This window comes from Myotis davidii, unplaced genomic scaffold (genome assembly GCF_000327345.1).
Source record: "Myotis davidii unplaced genomic scaffold, ASM32734v1 scaffold937, whole genome shotgun sequence".
In the NCBI taxonomy this organism is placed as follows: Eukaryota; Metazoa; Chordata; class Mammalia; order Chiroptera; family Vespertilionidae; genus Myotis; species Myotis davidii.
This window is the reverse complement of record NW_006288252.1, coordinates 1,316,232-1,335,648: the sequence shown is the minus strand read 5'-3', so window position 1 is coordinate 1,335,648 and position 19,417 is coordinate 1,316,232. Positions and strand designations below refer to the sequence as shown.

The 19,417-nt window shown below is 57.7% G+C and overlaps 1 protein-coding gene across 6 annotated transcripts in view; it reads left to right on the top strand.

The window, feature by feature from the left end:
- The window catches only part of RGS12 (regulator of G-protein signaling 12), a 57,455-nt gene that overhangs the window by 22,221 nt on the left and 15,817 nt on the right, over nucleotides 1-19,417 (top strand). For all 6 annotated transcript variants that reach the window (XR_001513251.1, XM_006760117.2, XM_015561593.1 and 3 more), the window contains exons 3-8: nucleotides 474-495; nucleotides 16,394-16,563; nucleotides 16,835-16,927; nucleotides 17,506-17,649; nucleotides 18,722-18,901; nucleotides 19,205-19,355. Coding sequence is in view for 5 of the 6 variants with exons in the window: in XM_006760117.2 (XP_006760180.1) it covers nucleotides 474-495; nucleotides 16,394-16,563; nucleotides 16,835-16,927; nucleotides 17,506-17,649; nucleotides 18,722-18,901; nucleotides 19,205-19,355 (760 nt within the window). In the remaining variant the exon portion in view is untranslated. The remainder of the gene's footprint in view (nucleotides 1-473; nucleotides 496-16,393; nucleotides 16,564-16,834; nucleotides 16,928-17,505; nucleotides 17,650-18,721; nucleotides 18,902-19,204; nucleotides 19,356-19,417) is intronic.

Below are 19,417 nucleotides of genomic sequence, written 5' to 3'. Positions count from 1 at the left end.
AGGGGGTACCAGTAGCCTGGTACCAGGGTGCAGGCACCGAGTGGGCTGTGTTGTGCCCAGGGCAGCGCTGGCACCGGGCACAGCCACTGGAAAGCCAGCAGCACTGCACGGACGGCTGGCACATTGCCTGCCCTCGTGAGACTGCCCCACCGCAGCCCTCGCCCATCAGGTGAACATGCAGACGTGCTCTCCCTGAGGCTCTCGCTGAGCTGAGGCCCGACGTGCTGGGATTTGTTCTTTTCCAGTGAAATGACGGGGACTTCCGCCCGTCCTGATGTGGCCGTGCTCACCCACGGCTGGGCGGAGTCCGCTCAGGAAGTGGGAGCGCACTTGACTCACTGAGGTGTCTGGTTTTGCTGGGCACCTGCGGGGAGCGAGCCTCGGAGCAGCCCCGGCTGGGTTCCTCGGAGGGACTGCTTTCCGACTTTGCCATGAGGCCTAATTAACTCATGTCTCTCTCTCTTTTCTTTCAGTCTGCAACTGTGTCTGACGGCGGTAAGTCACACTTTCTGATGTATATTTTTATTATTTTTAATGACGTTTTCAAATTGTGAAAGTGTATTTGCCATTAACTCACTCATAATAGGTGTTTTCTTAGCCACGTCCGGGAGTGTGGGGGGCGTGTTAGGGCTAGTGGGGGGGCTCCCCCTCGCTCCCGGTGCCCGTGACATGCTTGGGAAGCCATTCCCCGCAGACGTGTGGTGAACCTGAATTTCAGCGTGAAGGCAGCTGCGTGGCGAGCCCACACCCTGGCTGACAAGCCCAAGCCTGCGCCTGTGGGAGAGCCGCTCGGAACCCGGGCGGCTCGGAGCTCTGCTGGGCGCTCTCAGCCGCAAACGCCCCCTTTCCCAGGAGAGGGTCCCAGGTGGCCAGAGCGGGGAGAGGGGCAGAGGCTCTGTGTGTAACCCTTGTGCACGTGGGGCCCTGGATGGGACTGGCCCCCAGGGGACGGCCGAGGCCTCTTACTTCCCTGCTCGCCCAGGGCTCTCTTTGAGCTCCAAGGTCCTGGGAGAGTTGCTTCCAAAGCTTCCTTGATTCTTCTGATGCTCACAAAAGCCTCTCTGCTCACAGGCGGCCTTTACAGGATTCTAATGGATCTATTCCTCTGTCCTGTATCCTTTATCAGAACGTGCCAGCACTGTCTTCTCACTGAGTCCAGGCCACACAGCCTAGCGCCCGAGCGGGGGCAGCGGGCTGAGGCCGCTTCTTGACACTAGAGAGAAGCGAAGTGTTGTTTTCTTGGTGCTTTATGTTGTCCCATAGCTGCTGGCTTCCCCCTGGGCCTGGAAGTGGATTGCTTACCCTGATGGCCAGCCCCAGGCAGGGAGGGGCGTCCACCCGCAGCCACAGGCGAGGTCACACCTGGAGCTGAGCCTGCACAGGCCTGAAGTTCGTGTTTGGGGCTTTGTTTCTTTATAAAAGGAATTGTGTTACCGCTTTATGTGCAGTGATAGCCCGGCCATTTAATCCGGCCTCAGCCCGGAGTGGGAATCGCTTCCTTAAAAAGCAGTCGGACCTGTCACCAAATCCAGGATAAAGTGTGTGGTTTTAGAGATGTGTCCATGCCCACCCTCTGCTGCGTTCCGGCCTCTCTGGTAAAAGGCTCACTTCTGCAGGAAACGTATCACTGAGAAGTTTATTCACTGTGTTCAGTCGAGTCATAGGCACTGGCTTTGCTGGTCTCTGAAGTTCTCTTCTGTCCGCAGTGAGCCGTAGGAGCTTTACGCTGAGTCTCCGTGCTTTTAAAACGCTGACCTTCCCAAGTGGGAAGTCCCTGGCTCCTGGGCCCCGTGTCCTTCCTAAGGAAGTGGTGTCCTGGCTGGTGGCAGTGGTTCCCCTCCATGGGGGCTTTCCACCCCCCGTTCCACCTTCCCTTCCTGCCTCAGACCCTGGTGCGCCGGGAGGGCTGGCCCCTGAGTCCCTCGTCCCGGAGGCCCCCGTGGCCGAGGGGAGGAGGAGGCGCTGTTCCGTGCACACGCTCTGCCCTCAGGAACGTGCCAGGCAGCTGAGACGGGTCACTAAGTCTTGGTCATGTTTTTGTTCTTTTTCCTTCTTCAGTTTCTTTACTGATCACACGTAAGAAGGAAAGTCCTCTCATTCAGTTCGCACGCTCGTTCTAGGCCACGTGCTTGCATTCTGCCGTCTTCACCGGCTCAGGTACTGAGGCAGACCCTGGGCCATGGCTCAGGGCCGTGGAGACAGCAGGAAGGGGGCCCCCACCCCTCGCCCAGAGCCCCTGCAGGTCCCGACCCCACTTCCTGGGTGCCTCCGGGGAAGGAGGAGGCCCCAGCCCATCTGCCCTCCACAGTGGTGGAAGAAGCTTGAGAAGAGCCGGGGGAACCTCAGGTGTCTCCACACAGAGGTGTTTGTGTTGCGTTGAGCAGGACGGCCTGGCTCACCCGGGGTCTGGGCTCCGGCAGCGGTTTCTATGGGGAAGACGCTCGGCTGGTGCAGTGACCTGGGCCCTGGGAACGCCAGGCCGGCAGGGTGGCTAGTCTCGCCATTAGCCTCGCTTTGCTGAGAGTACGCCACTCCCTCCACAACGTTGTCTCCGGTCTTGTCAGGGAGGTGATTTGGACTCAGTTAACTCTGTTCCTTCTCACAATGACACCTTTGTCCGTGCGCTCGCCATGGCGCTCTGTGGCTTTGTTTTAAGGAAGTTGGACAGTGCTGCTTTTGGAGACTTTGTCAGCTGCAGGGTTCCCCTCCTCAGAGGGAGAGGGGCTCCCGACGCCAGCTCCCCGGGCCATGCACTGGGACAGCGGGAGGTCAGTCTCTGGGGGTGAGCCAAGCCGGGCTGGGGGCCAGGGAGGCAGGTCCTGCCTCGCGGGAGGGAAGAACGTTCCTGCATTAGAGAGAGGCCTGACCTGCCGCGCGGGAAACCACTCAGCCGTGGGCACACAGGAGCCCTCGCACTCGGTGGCGTGTGAGGGGCGCGTGGTTGGAAGAAGTGGGTGAGACCCTCCATGCTGACGGGACAGAGCCCGCCCTGCTCCCCGGCTTGGCCCTCACCGCTTCATTGAAACAAAGTTGGTTCTTATTTTCTTTCTTCCATTTTTCACTCCGTACTAAGCAGCTTTGGCAGGACCCCCCCCCCCCCCACTCATGTATTCCCAAAGGTGGGGTGTTTTCTGCCATGTCTGGGTCTGACTTCTACAGTGGAGAACTTGGGGTGCCCGATGCCCACATCGATGCCTCCACGGTGGCTGCCTCATCAGTACTCCAGCTTAGCTTGTCCACGCTCGCGCTCGGCTTCCCCTCCAGGCGGGCCCCAGAGTTTCTCGTGGGCGTGGGCCTGGGTCCATGACCTTGTCCGTGACCTTCCTGTAACCTCCTAGACCTGGCACCGCTCTCCACCTGCAAGCTGCCTCGACGCCATCCCCCACCCTGGTCTCCTACGGCCCCTCAAGCGCACAGCGGCCCCTCAAGCGCACAGCGTCTCCGCCCCTAGCTGTCCCCGGCCGGGGCAGGCTCTCAGATGAGCCTGTGCTGACTGCCAGCCCCTCTCCTGAGTGTCAGCCGCTCCTCTACATCACCCCCCCCCACCCCCGTGAGAGTAAGTGCTACTCACAGAACAACTCACTCCCTGGGCCTTGGGTTGTTGGCTGGCAATGCCTGTGCCTGTGCGGTTCCACACGCAGCTCATCCTCACGGGGAGGTGGGGAGGGGCCCGGCCGGGGTGGGGAGGTGTGGGTTCTGTACCCACGGCACAGCTCACGGGCCGACCTCCGACCTCCGAGGGCATCCCTGCCCCTCTGCACCCTCCTCTCTGCTCCGGGCCCACAGCACCTTCTCCACTCGTGTGCAGGGCCGCTCTGCGGGGCAAGGTGGAGGCACCACATGGTGACCCAGCCCTCACTGCCAACCTCAGGTCCAGCAGGGTGAGATTAAGCCGAGGCTAAACGGCATCCCCCTTTCAAATCCAAGGTGGTCGCTGTCATAGCTTTGGCAAGTGACACTGGAGGAGGGGAGAGTGAGGGCTCTCGCAGAGCCATGGCATTGGCAGAGCTTTGGTGAATTCACCTTTTCCTTCTCAGAAAGGCAGTGCAGCCTCATTGCCCATTTTTAAACACGTTTGCTCGGTAGTGGAGACGGACTCACGGCGACGCGTAACTGCTGCGTGAGGAGGGGTCTGACCAGAGCCCTCTGTTTGGGTTGAATGCATCGCATTCCTTATGGTTCGCTGGGGAACGTAAAAACGCCGCCAGAGACCACAGTGTGGCTCCAGCGCGGAGCACAGAGTCTGGGCGCCAGGCGGATGGAGCTCGCTCTGGAAGCCGACTCCGTGTCCGCCACGACGCCTCTGGAACGTTCCTGCCGCTGCTCTGGGGGTTGGAAGAGTGATCGGGAACTGCTTGTGTTGTGGATTGTTTCCAAGCAAACAGGTTCAACAGTAGTAAGACCAGTGACCACACACCTCCGAGAAGTGACGTGCTAACATTTGGGCATGCTTTGTCTAAAGCATGGAGGTCACAGTGGAAGCCCCTGGGGCCTTCCTGTGTCCATTCCTCACTCCCCCGCCCCAGGCCCTACCTGCAAGCGGGTGCGTGTCCTTCCGCTGCGGGGGGGCCAGCACCCGGGCCCTGGGGAGAGCCTCGTGACGGCGCAGGAACTGGAAACTGGAGCCCGCTGGCTGCCTCAGGAAGCCCTGCGCTATGATTTGGGCCATTTTCTGTTGCACTATAACAAGGACGTGACTAAAATAAATACCGTTTTATATTCTTGAAGCTTTCTCCCAAAGAACTTTCACATTGGTCTGGAAAGTTTAGCAGATTCACTCTCCAGAGAATATGCTGAGAGAAAGCTGAAAACAGAACTGCTGAGGGAAAGCTGAAAATCGGATTGGCCAAAGTAATTTAGGAGAAATGTCTAGAAGCAGACCCTGAGGTTGGGGAGGGCTCAGTGGCTTTTCTCAAGGCCTCTCCCTGAGTAGCTTGTATGCAAATTAGGGATACTCCCCCACCCCCGAGCAGATGCCCTGTGAAAGGTGAAGGATGTGCCTCTGGGCGTACCACTTGGAAGAGAGCTTTAAGGTTTTTTATTTACTACAGGTGTCAGCATTCCAATTATGACGAGTGGGCTGGTTCTGTTTGTATCTGTGCTGTTTGGGGTTTGTTGAGGTCAGATATTGTTCACCCTCCTTGCTTGGCGACTTTAATTACCAATTAAACTATTTGAATTTTCCCTACGGCCATCGAGGTCTGTCCACCTTCAGTCCTTTCTCCTCCATACACTTCATGTGTCGTGATTTATCTTGCTCCTTAAATGCTTCTGCATGTCTAATACGCTCTCGCTTCCGTCCTGTGAGCTATTCATTTCAGTGAGTGTGTTCTCTCTGGCAGTGGCTTTTGGCTTTTATAGCCCTTTGCTCTCTCATTGTGTTCATGCTTTCCTTTAAATCCTCGAGCATGTTTACAGCATCTCTGAGTGTCTTCAGGTTCCCATCTTTCCTGTTGACTGATCTTTCTCCTGGTTCGAGTCACATTTCTCTGTATCTTCCATGTCTAGTGATTGTTAAGTGGGGGCCGGGTTTGGTTGTCTGCCTTTGCAGGGATGGAGGTTGTTTAGATAGGAATCACGTTACTTGTGGTGGGCTTGGTGCGCTTGAGGCTTGTTTGGGGCTTCATTTGGGAAGTTGAATGTGGCTTCACTGCAGGCTGGTTTAGCGCCATTATTTAGGACAGGGGTCCTCAGACTTTTTAAACGGGGCCAGCTCCCTGTCCACACATGGGAGCGGTCAGTGACTGAGCTGATTACCCCACGTTCCCGTGTGAGTGCGGCGCCTGGTCAGCTGGGCCCGCAAGCTGAGTCTGGGGAGATAGGCGGGCCGGAGAACCGGGAGAGCGGCCGGGGAGCCGGAAAGCTGAGGGAGAACCACAGTGTCCATGAGCAGAGCATGGAGTCCAAAAGGTTGCGGGTTCAAGCCTCAGAGATGAGAGGGAACCCAAACCCCCCTGAGCTTCCACCGGCACCTGCGGGGACAGCGGGGAGGAGGCAGGGGGAGAAACGGATCGTGGGCAGTCCCCACGCTGCGTGGGCCTGGGCCCTTGGAGGGGCTCACTCCATTTTAGGTGGAGACGGTGGATAGATGTCGGGCAGCAGGAAAGGGTTGGGCAGGAAGCGTGCAGCTGGGAATTAGGGCAGGAAGCGTGCAGCTGGGAATTAGCGGTCTGTCATGCATTTGAGGTCTCGGTAGATCTGACTACCAGGTCATGCAGAAAGGCGGGTCTCCATCGGGGGAAGCGGGTTGGAGAGGGGCCGTGAGGCGGTGGAACATGCGGTGGCTCTGGGATCAACTGTCCAGGTTTAAACCCCAGCTCTGGACCGGCTGCCGCCTCAGTTCTCTCACCTGCAAAGTGGGGCCCCGGCACCTTGCAGCGTGGCGGAGGGCCACCTGCTTAGCATTGATGCCTCAGAGCAGCGCCTCGCACAGCAGAGCTGATGAGTGGCAGCTGCCGTGTCAGTGGGACTCTTGTACTTCTCTCCAGTGCAGTCAGCCTGGGCGTGGACACCATTGCCTGGAGGGAGTGGGCAGAGACAGAGCGGGGACAGGTCCGAAGGCAGTTACAGATCTGGAGGAGAGAAAGCCTCGGAGGAGATAGACTCCCCACTTAGATGGTTAAAAATTCAGTTTCAAGCCCTGGCCAGCTTGGTTCAGTGGGTAGAGGGTCGGCCCGTGGACTGGAGGGTCCTGGGTTTGATTCTGGTCAAGGACACTTTGCTGAGCGCTGGCTCTCCAGCCCCATCCTGGAGGGAAGGTGCCTGTGGCCTGGTCTCTACTCTCAGGGTCTCCATGCAGGCCCATGTGGGGTGCCCTCCCTGGCTTGGGGAGCTTCAGCACCATTTGAGTCTTCCTCATGGAGCTCGTACTGGGGGCCTTGGGCTTCTGCATGCAGTGTCCTCTAGACAGGGACAGGCCACAGCTGGCCACACTTCCTGTGTGGCCCTTAGCACAGATGAAAGAATGTCTTCATGCCCTGGTCGGGTGGCCCAGTAGGTTGGAGCGTCGTCCCATACACCAAAAGGTTGCGAGTTCAAGCCTCAGTCAGCATGCATGCAGGGGGAAACCGATCCATGTGTCTCTCTCACATAGTTGTTTCTCTCTCCTCTCTAAAACCAATAAAAGTGAACGCTTCATAAAGCATATGTATTTAGTTGTTGGGATGAAATACATTAATTCCACACAGAAATTACTTGGGAAGTGGATCATGTAAACTTTTGTCACTGCAGTCTGCACGCGAAGGGGGTGTGTGACCAGGGCTTGGAAAATGCCCTGTCTCCTTGGCAAGGCCAGAGGCTCCTGTGGTCCGGCTGCGGGTGGAGTCGGGAGCTCTGAGCCTGGAGCCCGGACACCAATGTGACAGGCGACAGGATTCACACGCGTCCGTCTCTCCCACCTCCCACATGAGCCCTTTGCAGTTGCCGCCCTGCCCACTCGCGGGCTGTGAGCTCCCCGTTTCCCATCTGCCTGGCATTTCGCGCTCCAGAAGCCGCGTCCTGTCAGGCAGGAGGCGGGCTGGGCTCTGCCTCGGACAGGCTCGCTCCACTCCCCAAGCTCACTCGGGAGGCTCGGTTCCGGTCCCTGCCCACAGCTCCTCGGGCCCTGGGATGTGGGGGCCTCGGCGGTCTGCAGAGAGCATTGCACTGCACTGAGGGTCCCGGAGAGCCTGAGGCCCTTACCTTCTCTCCCGAGCTGTGAAATCTGCCTGGGGGGCCAGATTAGGTGAGCCCATGACCTGTGATGCCGGGAGGAAGTGCCAGCCCTGCCACTGACTACTCTCAGGCAGGTCATAGTTTTCAGACCTCCACCACTTCATCTGTAAAATGGGCTGATGGATTAGATCACTAGTGTAGGCTCCATTCTGAGGAGGTGCTGTGGGATCCAATTATCAGTAGGGCCCGGGCTGCACTGGGGGAAGGTCCATCCCACCTGTCCTTGTCTGAATCCTGGGGGGTGGTCATCTGGGTTCGGGGGTGGCGGGGGAAAGGTGATAGATAGCGTGGGCTTGGATATCCTTGTGTCTGGGTTTTCTCATCGGGGGACAAACTAACATTTGCAGGGATTGGGGCAAGAAAAAAGGCTTTTAAAGAGACGTGACCATTGAGTGATCCTGAATTCGATCCTGGACTGGCAGGAAATAGCTAGAAAAGACATTATTGATGGAATTGGAGTATGGACTGTGTTATGTTTCCCAGTTTTGATAGCTGTACTGTGGTCATGGAAGTGAATGTCTGTGCACTTAGGAAATACACACTGAAGTATTTAGGGGCAAAGAGGTTTGCTGTCTCCAAGGTAATTCAGATAGTTGGGAGAAAGTTATGTGTATGAGTGGGTGTGTGCATGTGTATGCATGTGTGTGTAAGTGTGCATGAGTGTGTGCACATGTGTGTGAGTGTCCGTGCACATGTGTGAGTGTGAATGTGTGCGTGAGTGTGTGTTTAAGAGTATGAATATGCGTGTGTGCGAGTATGCATGCATGTGTATCAGTGTGAGCGTGTGTGTAAATGTGTCTGAGAGTGTGCATGAGTGTGAGAGTGCACACACATGAGTGAGTGTGAGCGTATGTGCATGAGTGTGTGTGCGTGTGTGTGTTTGAGAGAGTATGCATGAGTGTGTGTGTGAGAGAGAGCATGTGTGTGAGTGTGTGCGAGAGCATATGCGTGTGTGTGAGAGCATGTGCATGTGTGTGTGAGTGTGAGTGTTAGGGGAAGGAATGGGAAGAAGGGAGTGAGGGGAGAGACAGGAGACTGATATGGTAAACAGGGCAATAGGTAGAGGTGAGTGGCTGCAAGGTGTGTAGGCGTTCCTTCTGCTATTCTCAGTAAGCTTTCTGCAGGTGTGAAATGACATCAAATAATAAGTTGTCCCAAACAGATGGCCCGTGGAAAAGGGCGACCCTCGTGCGAGGGAAGGTTTCCCAGGCACCTGCCCATCCCTGGGTCATTCAGCTCTTCCAGGAGCTCTGCCTGCTGGTTCCACAGGCATTCGCGTCTGCACTGCTCTGTCCTCATGACCACGAGGGAACAGAGGCCAGAGGGCCTGCGACCAGGGCAGAGCCTGGCACTCCGCTGCTCCCGCTCCACACCCTCGCCGGGGCGTGGTCCTGTGCTGCAGGGACTGAGGTCAAAGGGCATTGAGAGGAAGGTAACAACCGAGGCCATGCTTCACCTTCAGGCCGTTTCCCAGAGTCGTTTTCTGGACAGAGTTGAGGTTGAGGAAATACCTTTTTCCGGGGCCGTCACCCAGTTGTGGTTGTTTACATCACAGTGGCCGCCCTGCCAGTCCCCAGCCCCGCCAGCCCCAGGCCCCACCAGTCCCAGGCCCTGCCAGGCCCCGCCACAGGGTGCAGCAGCACCTCCAAAGCCATGCCGCCGGTGCCGAATGCTTCTCCCGCCACCATGCAGTCTCTGATGATCACTCACCATGAAAAAGATCCGTTTCATGTCTGTGAAGTGAAAAGTGTTTAGATTGAAAATCCATAGGGAGATAAGAGTTTGCACCCTTATCTGTATATATAAAAGGCTAAGCAACCGCCTGCCTGGTAGCTATGATGCGCAATGACCACCAGGGGCAGACGCTCCAACTGATAGCTATGACGTGCACTGACCACCAGAGGGCAGATGCTCAATGCAGGAGCTGCCGAGCTGCGGTGACTTGGCAGCAGCGGTTCTCAGGTGACGCACCCTGGAACCAGAGAGGAGGGGGCCCGATTCAAGAACCTCCCTCTCACAATACAGAAACCCACGGGGCATGTCAGAGAGCCAGTTTTGGCCCAATCCCCGCAGACCAGGCCGAGGGACCCCACCTGCCGGAGGGACCCTGCTCATTCTGCAGACGCCCTTTGAGCCGTGGTGCCGCCCCAGGTGCAGCTAGCTGGGAGGGACCCTGGGAGGTTGGCTCTAGGGCACGTCTGGCTTGTTTTGCCCAGTCCTGCCCCACCGGCCACCTTCTAATTAATTTCCTTTCAATGTGCACGAATCCATACACCGGGGCGCTAGGGCATGTTATAAAAAGCTACAAGTACTTTTTCCTTCCACTGTAAGAGCCAGTTACCTCGGCAGAGCCGTGCACCGAAGCTCACCCGCTTTGTCTGGGGCCTGTGGCTCCGATGCGGCGTCTGCACCACGCTGGGCTGTAAATAATTCAGCCCGCTGCAGCGCAGGCTGAGGCCGTGAATTATACATGTGCCCGTACTGCTGCGTGCTCAGGGCACTATTGGTTTCCCTCCGGAGCTGCAGGCAGGGAGCCGCCTTTGTCCGCCTGCCTTTGCGTCGCTGGAGAAAGCGCACTAATTTCCTCCTTGGGGAGCGAGCTAAGGAACAATGTCTCTGTGTGTGGCCCGAGCCTTTGCCCGGGGCCCTGGGGGCTGTGCCGGCTGAGCCTGGTATGGATTCAGAGGGGTGGTTTGCAGTGAATGGTTGGAAGTATTTGGTTAAATGGCATCACAGTGGCTCTTATCAGCTCTACCCAGGTAAAGTCCTCGCGGTCTGTGCGCCTTGTGGTTGGCGGGGGCAGGCTGGCTTGTTCGGCCTCCAGGTATGTGTGTGGGGTGGAGTCGGCGGGCACAGGCGGCTGGCAGCCCGGAGGTGCCCGGGGGTCGGGAGGTAAACATTGGCTGTGCTTGACTCGAGGCGCTGGTCTGGGGGAGACAGTCTGGAGGGACAGGAGCGGGTAAAGCCCGTTGCAGGCCTCTGACATGAGTGCCTGCAGTACTGCTTGTACCAGGGAGCCCACAGGTGTGTCGGCCACTTAGAGGGGTGGTGTTTCCCGTTTCAGCAAATCTGAAACGGACTTTAGAAACCCAATCACCAGGAAAGCATTCTTCTGACTCAACTGGCCAATTGCAAGAAAAGGAAACCACAACAGTGACACGAAAAACCAGGAAATGCTCCCTTAGCGACGCCGCTGGGCGGGTGGGTGGACTCTTCTGGGGGCGGTGCCTGTTTCCCACACACCTGACCCGAGGGAGCACAGGCAGCAGGGGGGCCTATGGGGACGCCCTCTCCTGGCCTTGGAGGTGGGGGGGAATCCTGGCCTTGGAAGGAAGTCCATTTCAGGTTCAAGGTCATCCTTCATAAATGTGCGCCATGTTCCATGTGTCAAGAGCAGGCCGAAAGCGGCCCAAGGGGTGCGTACTGGAGATTCAGCATTGGAGGTGGACATCCAAGACGAGGGGCCTTCCCTTGTGAGGCGAGGACGCAGGGAGTGCTGGGCTTTGTAACCCACGAGGGCAGCTCCTGCCTTATCCCCCTGCCCGGGGCTCTCCACCACCGCCTGGCTCCCCGGCCTGCAGCACCTGCCGCAGGAGTGCACGCGGAGGCCCCTGAGGGAAGGCGCTCTGGGGGCTGCTCTGTGCACCGGCCCTGTCTCAGGAGCCCTGTCTCAGGAGCCCTGGCTGCGCAGCGGGAGCGCTGGGGTGCGGCCTCGGGTGGTGTGGCCTGGCCTCCGCGTCACTGTCCGCTGTCTCATCTGTAGCACCCCTCGTGTTTGAGGTGAAGCCCAGAAGCAGGCAGGAGGGTGTTCAGTCAGAAACAAAACTGGTGGCTGCCGAAACCGGTTTGGCTCAGTGGATAGAGCGTCGGCCTGAGGACTGAAAGGTCCCGGGTTTGATTCCAGTCAAGGGCATGTACCTGGGTTGCGGGCACATCCCCAGTAGATGTGCAGGAGGCAGCTGATCGATGTCTCTCTCATCAATGTTTCTAACTATCTCTCTCTCTTCCTCTCTGTAAAAAATTAATAAAATATATTTTAAAAAAGAAAAAAAAAGAAACAAAACTGGTGGTGTGTTTCCACAGCAGAGAATGGAGACTGGAAGGAGGAGCGGGAATGCTCCTGACCCTGCGGTTCAGGGGAGAGTGAGAGCGAGGACCCCAGGGTAGGGTGTGGGGTGCCCTTCTCAGCAGAGCGGACAGTCTCTCCTCCGTGTGGCCCTGTGTGCTGCTGGCTCAGCAGCCCGTCCTCTAGGCCACTCTGCCTGTTGTGCTGTTGGAATCCAAGCACCTTTCATGTGAAATAACGGCTCCCACACTCTCAGCTGGCTCGCAGCTCTGCTACAGTTTGCAGTGTCTTCCTCCTGCCTCACTGGCCTGCAGGGACAGAGCTCAGGGCTGCCCGCCTCATGCGTGGGAAGAAGCGTCTCTTCTTGACCTTCCCTGTGTATCACTGTCCCCCAGGCCTCGTCCAGCGCAGGGCCTTCGCCAGCTCACCTGTCCTGGAGGCTTCCCCCCTTCCCCGAGGGCGGCTCACTGTTCACCCCTCAGGCCTCTTGTCGACCTCTATTGCCTCCAGGGAAGAACAGCTCACGACAGATGTGTTGGTGCTCATAATACGAGTGTTTTAAAAGAGATCATTCATTTTGTGAGATCATCTTGTTTATCAACATAAAAGACACAGGCCCCTTTTGCTCAGGGCCTGCTGAGGGCGATGTTGGCCGTCAGTAGGTGCAGAGTGGCTCGTCATTACATTCCCCTGTAGCTTATGGGGTGGAGCTGCACATGTCTCCACAAGGGTAGAGCCACCGTGGCCCTTGCTGGTCACTGTCCATACTCTTCTCCATGCTACTCTGATTTATGGAGCTGTTTCTTATTGACATGAAGGCCTTTTAAACAAAGAAAATGAGTCCTTTGTGTGTGTGGTGTGTTATACATATTACCCTGGGATTTCTTTTTTGTCTTTTGACTTAGCTTATGGTGTTTTTTACAGAGATTTTATTTAATTTTTTTATTGAGACACTAGAAGCCCAGTGCATGAATTCGTGCACCAGTGGGATCCCTCGGCCTGGGCCAAAACGGGCTCTTCAACATCCCCCGAGGGGTCCCGGATTGCGAGAGGGTGCAGGCCAGCCTGCGGGACCCCACCGGGAGGGCTCCAGGCCGTGCCCAGCCTGTCTCGCTCAGTCCCAATCGGCTGGACCCCAGCAGCAAGCTAACCTACCGATCAGAGCATCTACCCCCTGGTGGTCTGTACACATCATAGCGACTGGTTGACTGGTCAACTATCTGCCCCCTGGTGGTCAGTGCACATCATATCAAGCACTTGAGCGGCCTTAGCATAGCATTAGCATATTACGCTTTGATTGGTTGAACGGACGACCGGACACTTAGCATGTTAGGCTTTTATTATATAGGATCAGTGATGTACAGTGTTAGTTTCAGGTGTACTATAATGATTTGGTGTGTATACATTGTGAAGTGATCACCACAATAAGTCTAGTTAAAGTCTATCACCTCACATGGTTACAGAAACCTTTCTTGTGATGAGAACTTTTTTTTTAATTTATTGATTTGAGAGAGAGAAATATGACTTTGTTGTTCCACTTCTTTATGCATTCATTGGTTGCTTTGTGTGTGTTTTTTGTTAATCCTCACCTGAGGATATTTTTTCCATTGATTTTTAGAGAGAGTGTAAGGTCTGGGGAGAGACAGAGAGAGGAACATCAGTGTAAGAGAGACACATCGATTTGTTGTCTCAACCTGGGCCAGGGATTGAGATTGCAACCGAGGTACATGCCCTTGACCAGAATTGAACCCACCACCCTTCAATCCATGGGTCGACATTCTATCCACTGAGCCAAACTGGCCAGGGCCACTGGTTGCTTCTTGTATGTGCCCTGATCGGGGATTGATCCTGTAACCTTGGAGTATCGGGACGATGCTCCAACCAAGTGGGATACCTGGCCAGGGCCGTGAAGAAAACTGTTCAGATCTATTCTCTTAGCAACTTCCAAACACACAATGCAGTGTTGCTAACTGCAGTCCCCACGCTGTTCATTAAGTTCACAGGACACGTTCCTTTTATACCTGGAAGTTTCCACCTTGCCCCTCCCCCATGCCACCACCTGCACCACCTCTGTTGCCCACCGGCCTGGTACCTTCGAATCACTGTTCTCTTGTGGCTCCGGGCTGTGTCGTGAGGCTCCTCGTCAGCTACTTCAAGAGGTGACTGGTTTTTCCTCGTGCTTCTCAATTTCATGGTGACACGTCTTTGGTCAGTGGCGTTGGCTTCCGTGTGTTGGAGAGATCGGTAGCCTGTTTTTCAGAGGCTCTCCGCTGGGCCTGCACCGCTGACTGAGCCACCCGCTGCGCGCTGTCCAGCGATGGGTGTTTCTGCACCTGCGCCCCCAGCTGAGGGCCAGCGCCGGCTTGGCTCCTGTTCGGGAGGGCAGGCCCTGCTCGTCCCTTGTTCTGTTTGTTCTCCAGGGTTTCCGGCTTGGTTTCCCACGTGAACCTTCACACTCCGTGTGTCTAGTTCTCAGCATCATCTGTTGGGAAGTGCATTGGGTTGTATGTTAATTAGGGAGCATTAATGTCATGGTGTTGAGCCCTCGATGCTCCAGTTACTGGACAGACATCAAACTCAGAGCTGGGCCCCATCTAGGACCCCAGCCTTAGAGAGAGAGAGAGAGAGAGAGAAAGAGAGAGAGAGAACATGCGTGTGTGAGAGTGCACATGGGAGTATTTCCTATATCCTGTCAATGCACAAAGCATCCAAACCTGTAGAGAATTGTTGTGAGAGTTTATTTGAGCTAAACCGACAGCATGTGCCAGGAGCAGATCCCAGATGCTCTGAGAATGAGTTGGCAGCTTGCTTGTGCGTTTGGAATCAGGAGGGATGTAAGGAGATTACAGGAGGTGGGAGAGCGAGGGGATCGGATTACAGACAGGATCCTGCGCCGTTAGCTTTTCCCTCTTCCCAGTGGTTACGGCTTCAAGGAGGCACATCACAGGTGTGTGACCTAGAAGAACAGAACTGGACAGGGCTGGCTCCAGGCAGAGAAACCTTTTACTACAGAAGATAGAGGCCTGGGCGGGACCACCCACGCTGCCCTGCCCCTTGAGGGACTTCCGATCAGATCACCTGTGAGGTTACTTTTCGTAGGACCCCCTTCTGGTCCACAGTTGGACACGTGGAATGGAGAGCTGCCCAGATGGGGAAGTGTGTGGCCAGGCATTTCCAGATGTTCTGTCGGCAGGAGGCCTGGCTGGGCCCTGGTCCTGCTGTGCACACCGGCCTGCTGGGCTGAGGGGCCTCAAGGGAAGAGTCAGTGACCTCTGGTCTCGCAGCTTCTGAGTGTGACTGGGTTTCCTGTGGCAGCTACAGGACCGGCTTACTCTCGCCCTGTCTCCTTCCCTGTGCAGACGCCTTCGGAGCCTTCAGGAGAAAGGGGCTCTAGTGAGCACTTGGATCCCAAGCGGCCACATTCCTGGCCTTGCTTTCTGGCCCCGAAGGCTCACGCTCCGGGGTGCAGCGTCTGCGCCTGGCCGCCTCTGCAGCCCTCAGGCTCGGGTTGCCTCTTGAGTTGTGGGCCTCACAGTCAGCATGTCTGTGGAGGGGGCTCGTCTGAAGGCGAGGGTCCCTGCCGACCCATCAGGGGCTGTCGAGGCTTCACTCGCCCCAACCCTTACCAGCCTCTCCCGCTCCGGCCCTCGTTACTGAGAAGACGCCTTCTAAGTGGTTGGCCTGGAGCTGGAGCCAATTAACTAGTGCACTTGACGCCTCACCACAACCAGCCGGACGGCGGGCTGCGCACTAGGACCAGGGCGGGCGGGCGGACGGAGAGCCACGCGGGAGCACGCGGAATGGGCGCTGCTTCGTGGGCTTCCCGTCTCAGTTGTAGGACCTCGAAGGGCATGTCCCTCTGCCTGCCCGGCTGGCCTCCACCCCTTCTGCTCAGGTTTCACTGCCTGCCTGCCCACGCGGGACTGGCACCCAGGCTGCTCACAGGAGGTGGCAAGGGTGCCGTGGGGCATCATTCGAGAGCTCACACGAAGGCAACGGAGCCACTCTTCGTTCCCATTTGAATTCTCACTGCACTGTACTATCCATCTGTCTGTTCTTCTGCCTTTAAAATACTGTCTAAGTTTATCCATCACAGTTGCCACAGTGTCATGTTAGTGTCATGTGTGCGCATGTGCTTAGGCCGTCACTAGTGCCGTTTTGCAGGCAGCTTGGCAGCCAGCCTCCTGGGGCACACGTGGCGCTTGCTGCATCAGGTGGCCTGTACCCGAGCTGTCCCACCAACACGTGTGCTGAAACACCTCATCTGGACATGGTGCCTGGATGCTGCGCTCAGGCCCAGCCCAGGGCAGGAGTGCACACGTGTGAGTGGGCGGCTCCACAGGGCCCCGTCCTGCCCTCCATGCGCTCCTCACAGGCGCACTCCCTCGGGAGCCCCCGACGGACGGCCTTGTGGTTGTGGTCGCCTTCACTGCTGAGTGTGCACCCTGCAGCCGCCGGTCCGTGCTCAGCCTGCTCGCCTAGAGCAGCACAGGGCCGTCCTGGCGCTCGGTGCAGTGCCTGGTGCGGTGCCAGAGGAGACACTGGTGGGAGCCCAGGTTGCCTCCGCGGGCAGGATGGGGCCGCCCCTGCAGTGGGTCTGTGCTGGTCCCGCAGAGCTGAACGGCGCTGACCTGAAGGACTGCGTGAGCAACCACAGCCTGAGCAGCAATGCCAGCCTCCCCAGCGTGCAGAGCTGCAGGCGCCTGCGCGAGAGGAGGGTCGCCAGCTGGGCCGTGTCCTTTGAGCGTCTCCTGCAGGACCCCCTCGGTGTGCGGTACTTCTCTGTGAGTAGGACGGGCGCCGGGCTCAGCACCGGAGTCTTGTAAGGGCCCGGAAGGCAGCGCCGTGGGCGGGTCCTGCTGCCCAAGGGGTCTGGGCGCCGTGCTAGCAGCTGCCGCGCGGGGGCTAAGTTACGGGTAGGTGCTCCCAAGCCCACCTCTGAGAGGGAAGTGGGAAAGATCGGAGTGAAGAGCAGTCCGCGGGGAGGCGGGCCCCAGGGATACTGACCCCACTTCTCCGAGCGCGGGTGGAAGTTCACTGACCATGTTTTTCTAGGATTTTCTAAGGAAGGAATTCAGTGAAGAAAACATTTTATTCTGGCAGGCCTGTGAATACTTTAATCATGTGCCCGCACACGACAAAAAAGAGGTACGCATGCTCCTTCGTGCCCAGGGAGGGGTGGCCACGGGCAGGATTTCATGGGGGCACCCCGGGGCGGTTCACACCTCTCAGAGTGGGCTTCTCGGGGCCGCTGGCATTTCCTTGTGCTGAGCACAGCCTGCGAAATGCCTTTCTGCAGCCGCACCCCCGCGCAGTGTGGGGAGGGCGGCACACGGGCTTCCAGGCAGCCTGGGCCCCTCTCATCTAGTGAGGCCCCGTGTCAGGCGTGACCCCAGGGCTGCACCAACCCAGCCCCACTTCACAGAGACCAGCACACACGGACCGGCACCTGGCGCCCACAGTGGCGGTGCCGCCCAAGCCTGTGAGCCACGTACTAGTAATTGCCCATCGGGAAAGTTTAGAGAGGAGCCGAGTTGGTGATGGTCTCATGCTGGCCTGTACTTTGTTTATTCAACCAAGGAGTGCTTACTGCCCCGGGGACTGTCTCCAGCCGGGACCTGGGGGAGCTGTGGTCTGCAGGTGGCTCGCACGCGTGTCCCAGCAGCTCTCCTACAGGAGCTGGGGGAGCTGTGGTCTGCACATGGCTCATACACATGTCCCGGCAGCTCTCCTACAGGGCCCGGGAGATTTTCAGCACGTTCCTGTGCAGCAAGGCCACCACACCTGTCAACATTGACAGCCAGGCCCAGCTGGCAGACGACATTCTCAGCGCCCCGCACCCCGACATGTTCAAGGAGCAGCAGCTCCAGGTGAGCCCGTGCCTCCATTGCCGCGGGGAAGAGGGCTTGGGTCCCAGACAGCGAGCTCCCAGTGCCACCAGGCGGGGAGGGGAGGAGCTGGTCAGCGAGCTGGGGAGGAAGGAACTGCCCTTCCCCGCTGGGCTCTGGTGTCGGGTGTGGCCAACCAGACCCCGGGTCTCAGGGGCGCCCACAATGACCATCCAGTCCCACTGCTGCGTGCGTGCCCGTGGGAAATCACGGGCAGGGTGCTGCTCGCGCAGGGCGGGGCAGAAGTAGGGTTACAGTGTGAGTAGGAGAGACGGTTTGTTCTCGCTCCGTTATGTATTTGTGTTGTGTAAACTTACTCCTGCCCACCCTGTATGTAAGCTTGGATTTTTTCAGTTAGCGCATCACTGAGGCAGGAAGTGTGCCTGGACCTCACGTTCTGTGACCTCCGTTGTAGAGCACGTGTCCCACAGGCTTTCCAGAGACCTGCTGTGGAGCCACATGGTCATGGGATGAAGAAGGGAGGCGTGGGCCATGCAGTCCTTGCTCCCTCAGATGCCCACGGGTTTGGGTCATTCTTTTTTTTTTCTAAATATGTTTTTATTTCAAAGAGGAAGAGAGAGAGAAACATCAGTGATGAGAGAGCATCATGGATCGGCTGCCTCCTGCACGCCCCCTCCTGGGGATCGAGCCTGCAACCCGGGCATGTGCCCTGACCAGGAATTGAACCCTGACCTCCTGGTTCATAGGTCGATGCACAGCCACCGAGCCTCACTGGCCGGGCTGGTTTGGGGCCATTCTTGCCAAGTACAGCTCCCCAGGGTCACCCCTGGCTGTGCCGTCTCCTCCTGGTGCCGGCTTCATGGAAGGTGCTGGGGTTTGCTGGTTTTAGGTGACAAATGAAAGACTGTGTGTCACGGCAAAGAGTAGTCAGAGGTAAAGGAACTTTGGAAAGTGACTCTGGGGTGTGGGTGGAGAAAATGGGCTCATGGCGTCCTTTCAGAAGAGGCCAGAGGAGCCTGAGGTCCCCGCCCCGAGCCTTCAGGGCTGGCTGTCCCGGTTACTCTTCACCAACGTTGTGGCATGGACTCCGCAGATTTTCAACCTGATGAAGTTTGATAGCTACACGCGCTTCCTGAAGTCCCCGCTGTACCAGGAGTGCATCCTGGCCGAGGTGGAGGGCCGCTCCCTCCCCGACGCCCAGCAGGTGCCCAGCAGCCCGGCCTCCAAGCACAGCGTCAGCTCGGACCACTCCAGTGTGTCCACGCCAAAAAAGGTGCTGCTGTCCTGCTCATGCCCGCAGCCGTGTCCGGGGTGGGAGCTGCTCCCGGGGTGGGCACGGGAGGGAAGCTATGCCATGTGGGTTCCTTCACGCGTGGAGAATGCAGGGCACCTCCTAGGACACGGCATGCTGAGGCGGGGCAGGGCGGGTCCGCTGGGGTCCAGCTGCCGTCTCTGGGCGGGCCTGTCGCCCATAGAGCAGTTCTCGCTCCCTCGCTGCTGCTCGTCAGCTGCCTAGCGCACTGCATGCGTGGAAGCCACGCACATGGTTTTCTCAACATTTTCCCCTTGACGACAGCTGACTGGGAAATCGCGGTCAGGACGGTCCCTGAATGAAGACCTGGACGAGGACAGCGAGCGGAAGCGGAAGGGAGTGTTTTTCTCCTGGTCCAGGACCAGGAGCACCGGGCGGTCCCAGAAGAAGAAGGGCCACGGGGAGCACACAAACGGTTTGTGGTGTGCGGTCGCGGGCCAGGCGACGGGGCTTTAGTCCTCCGCACCCGCCCGCTGT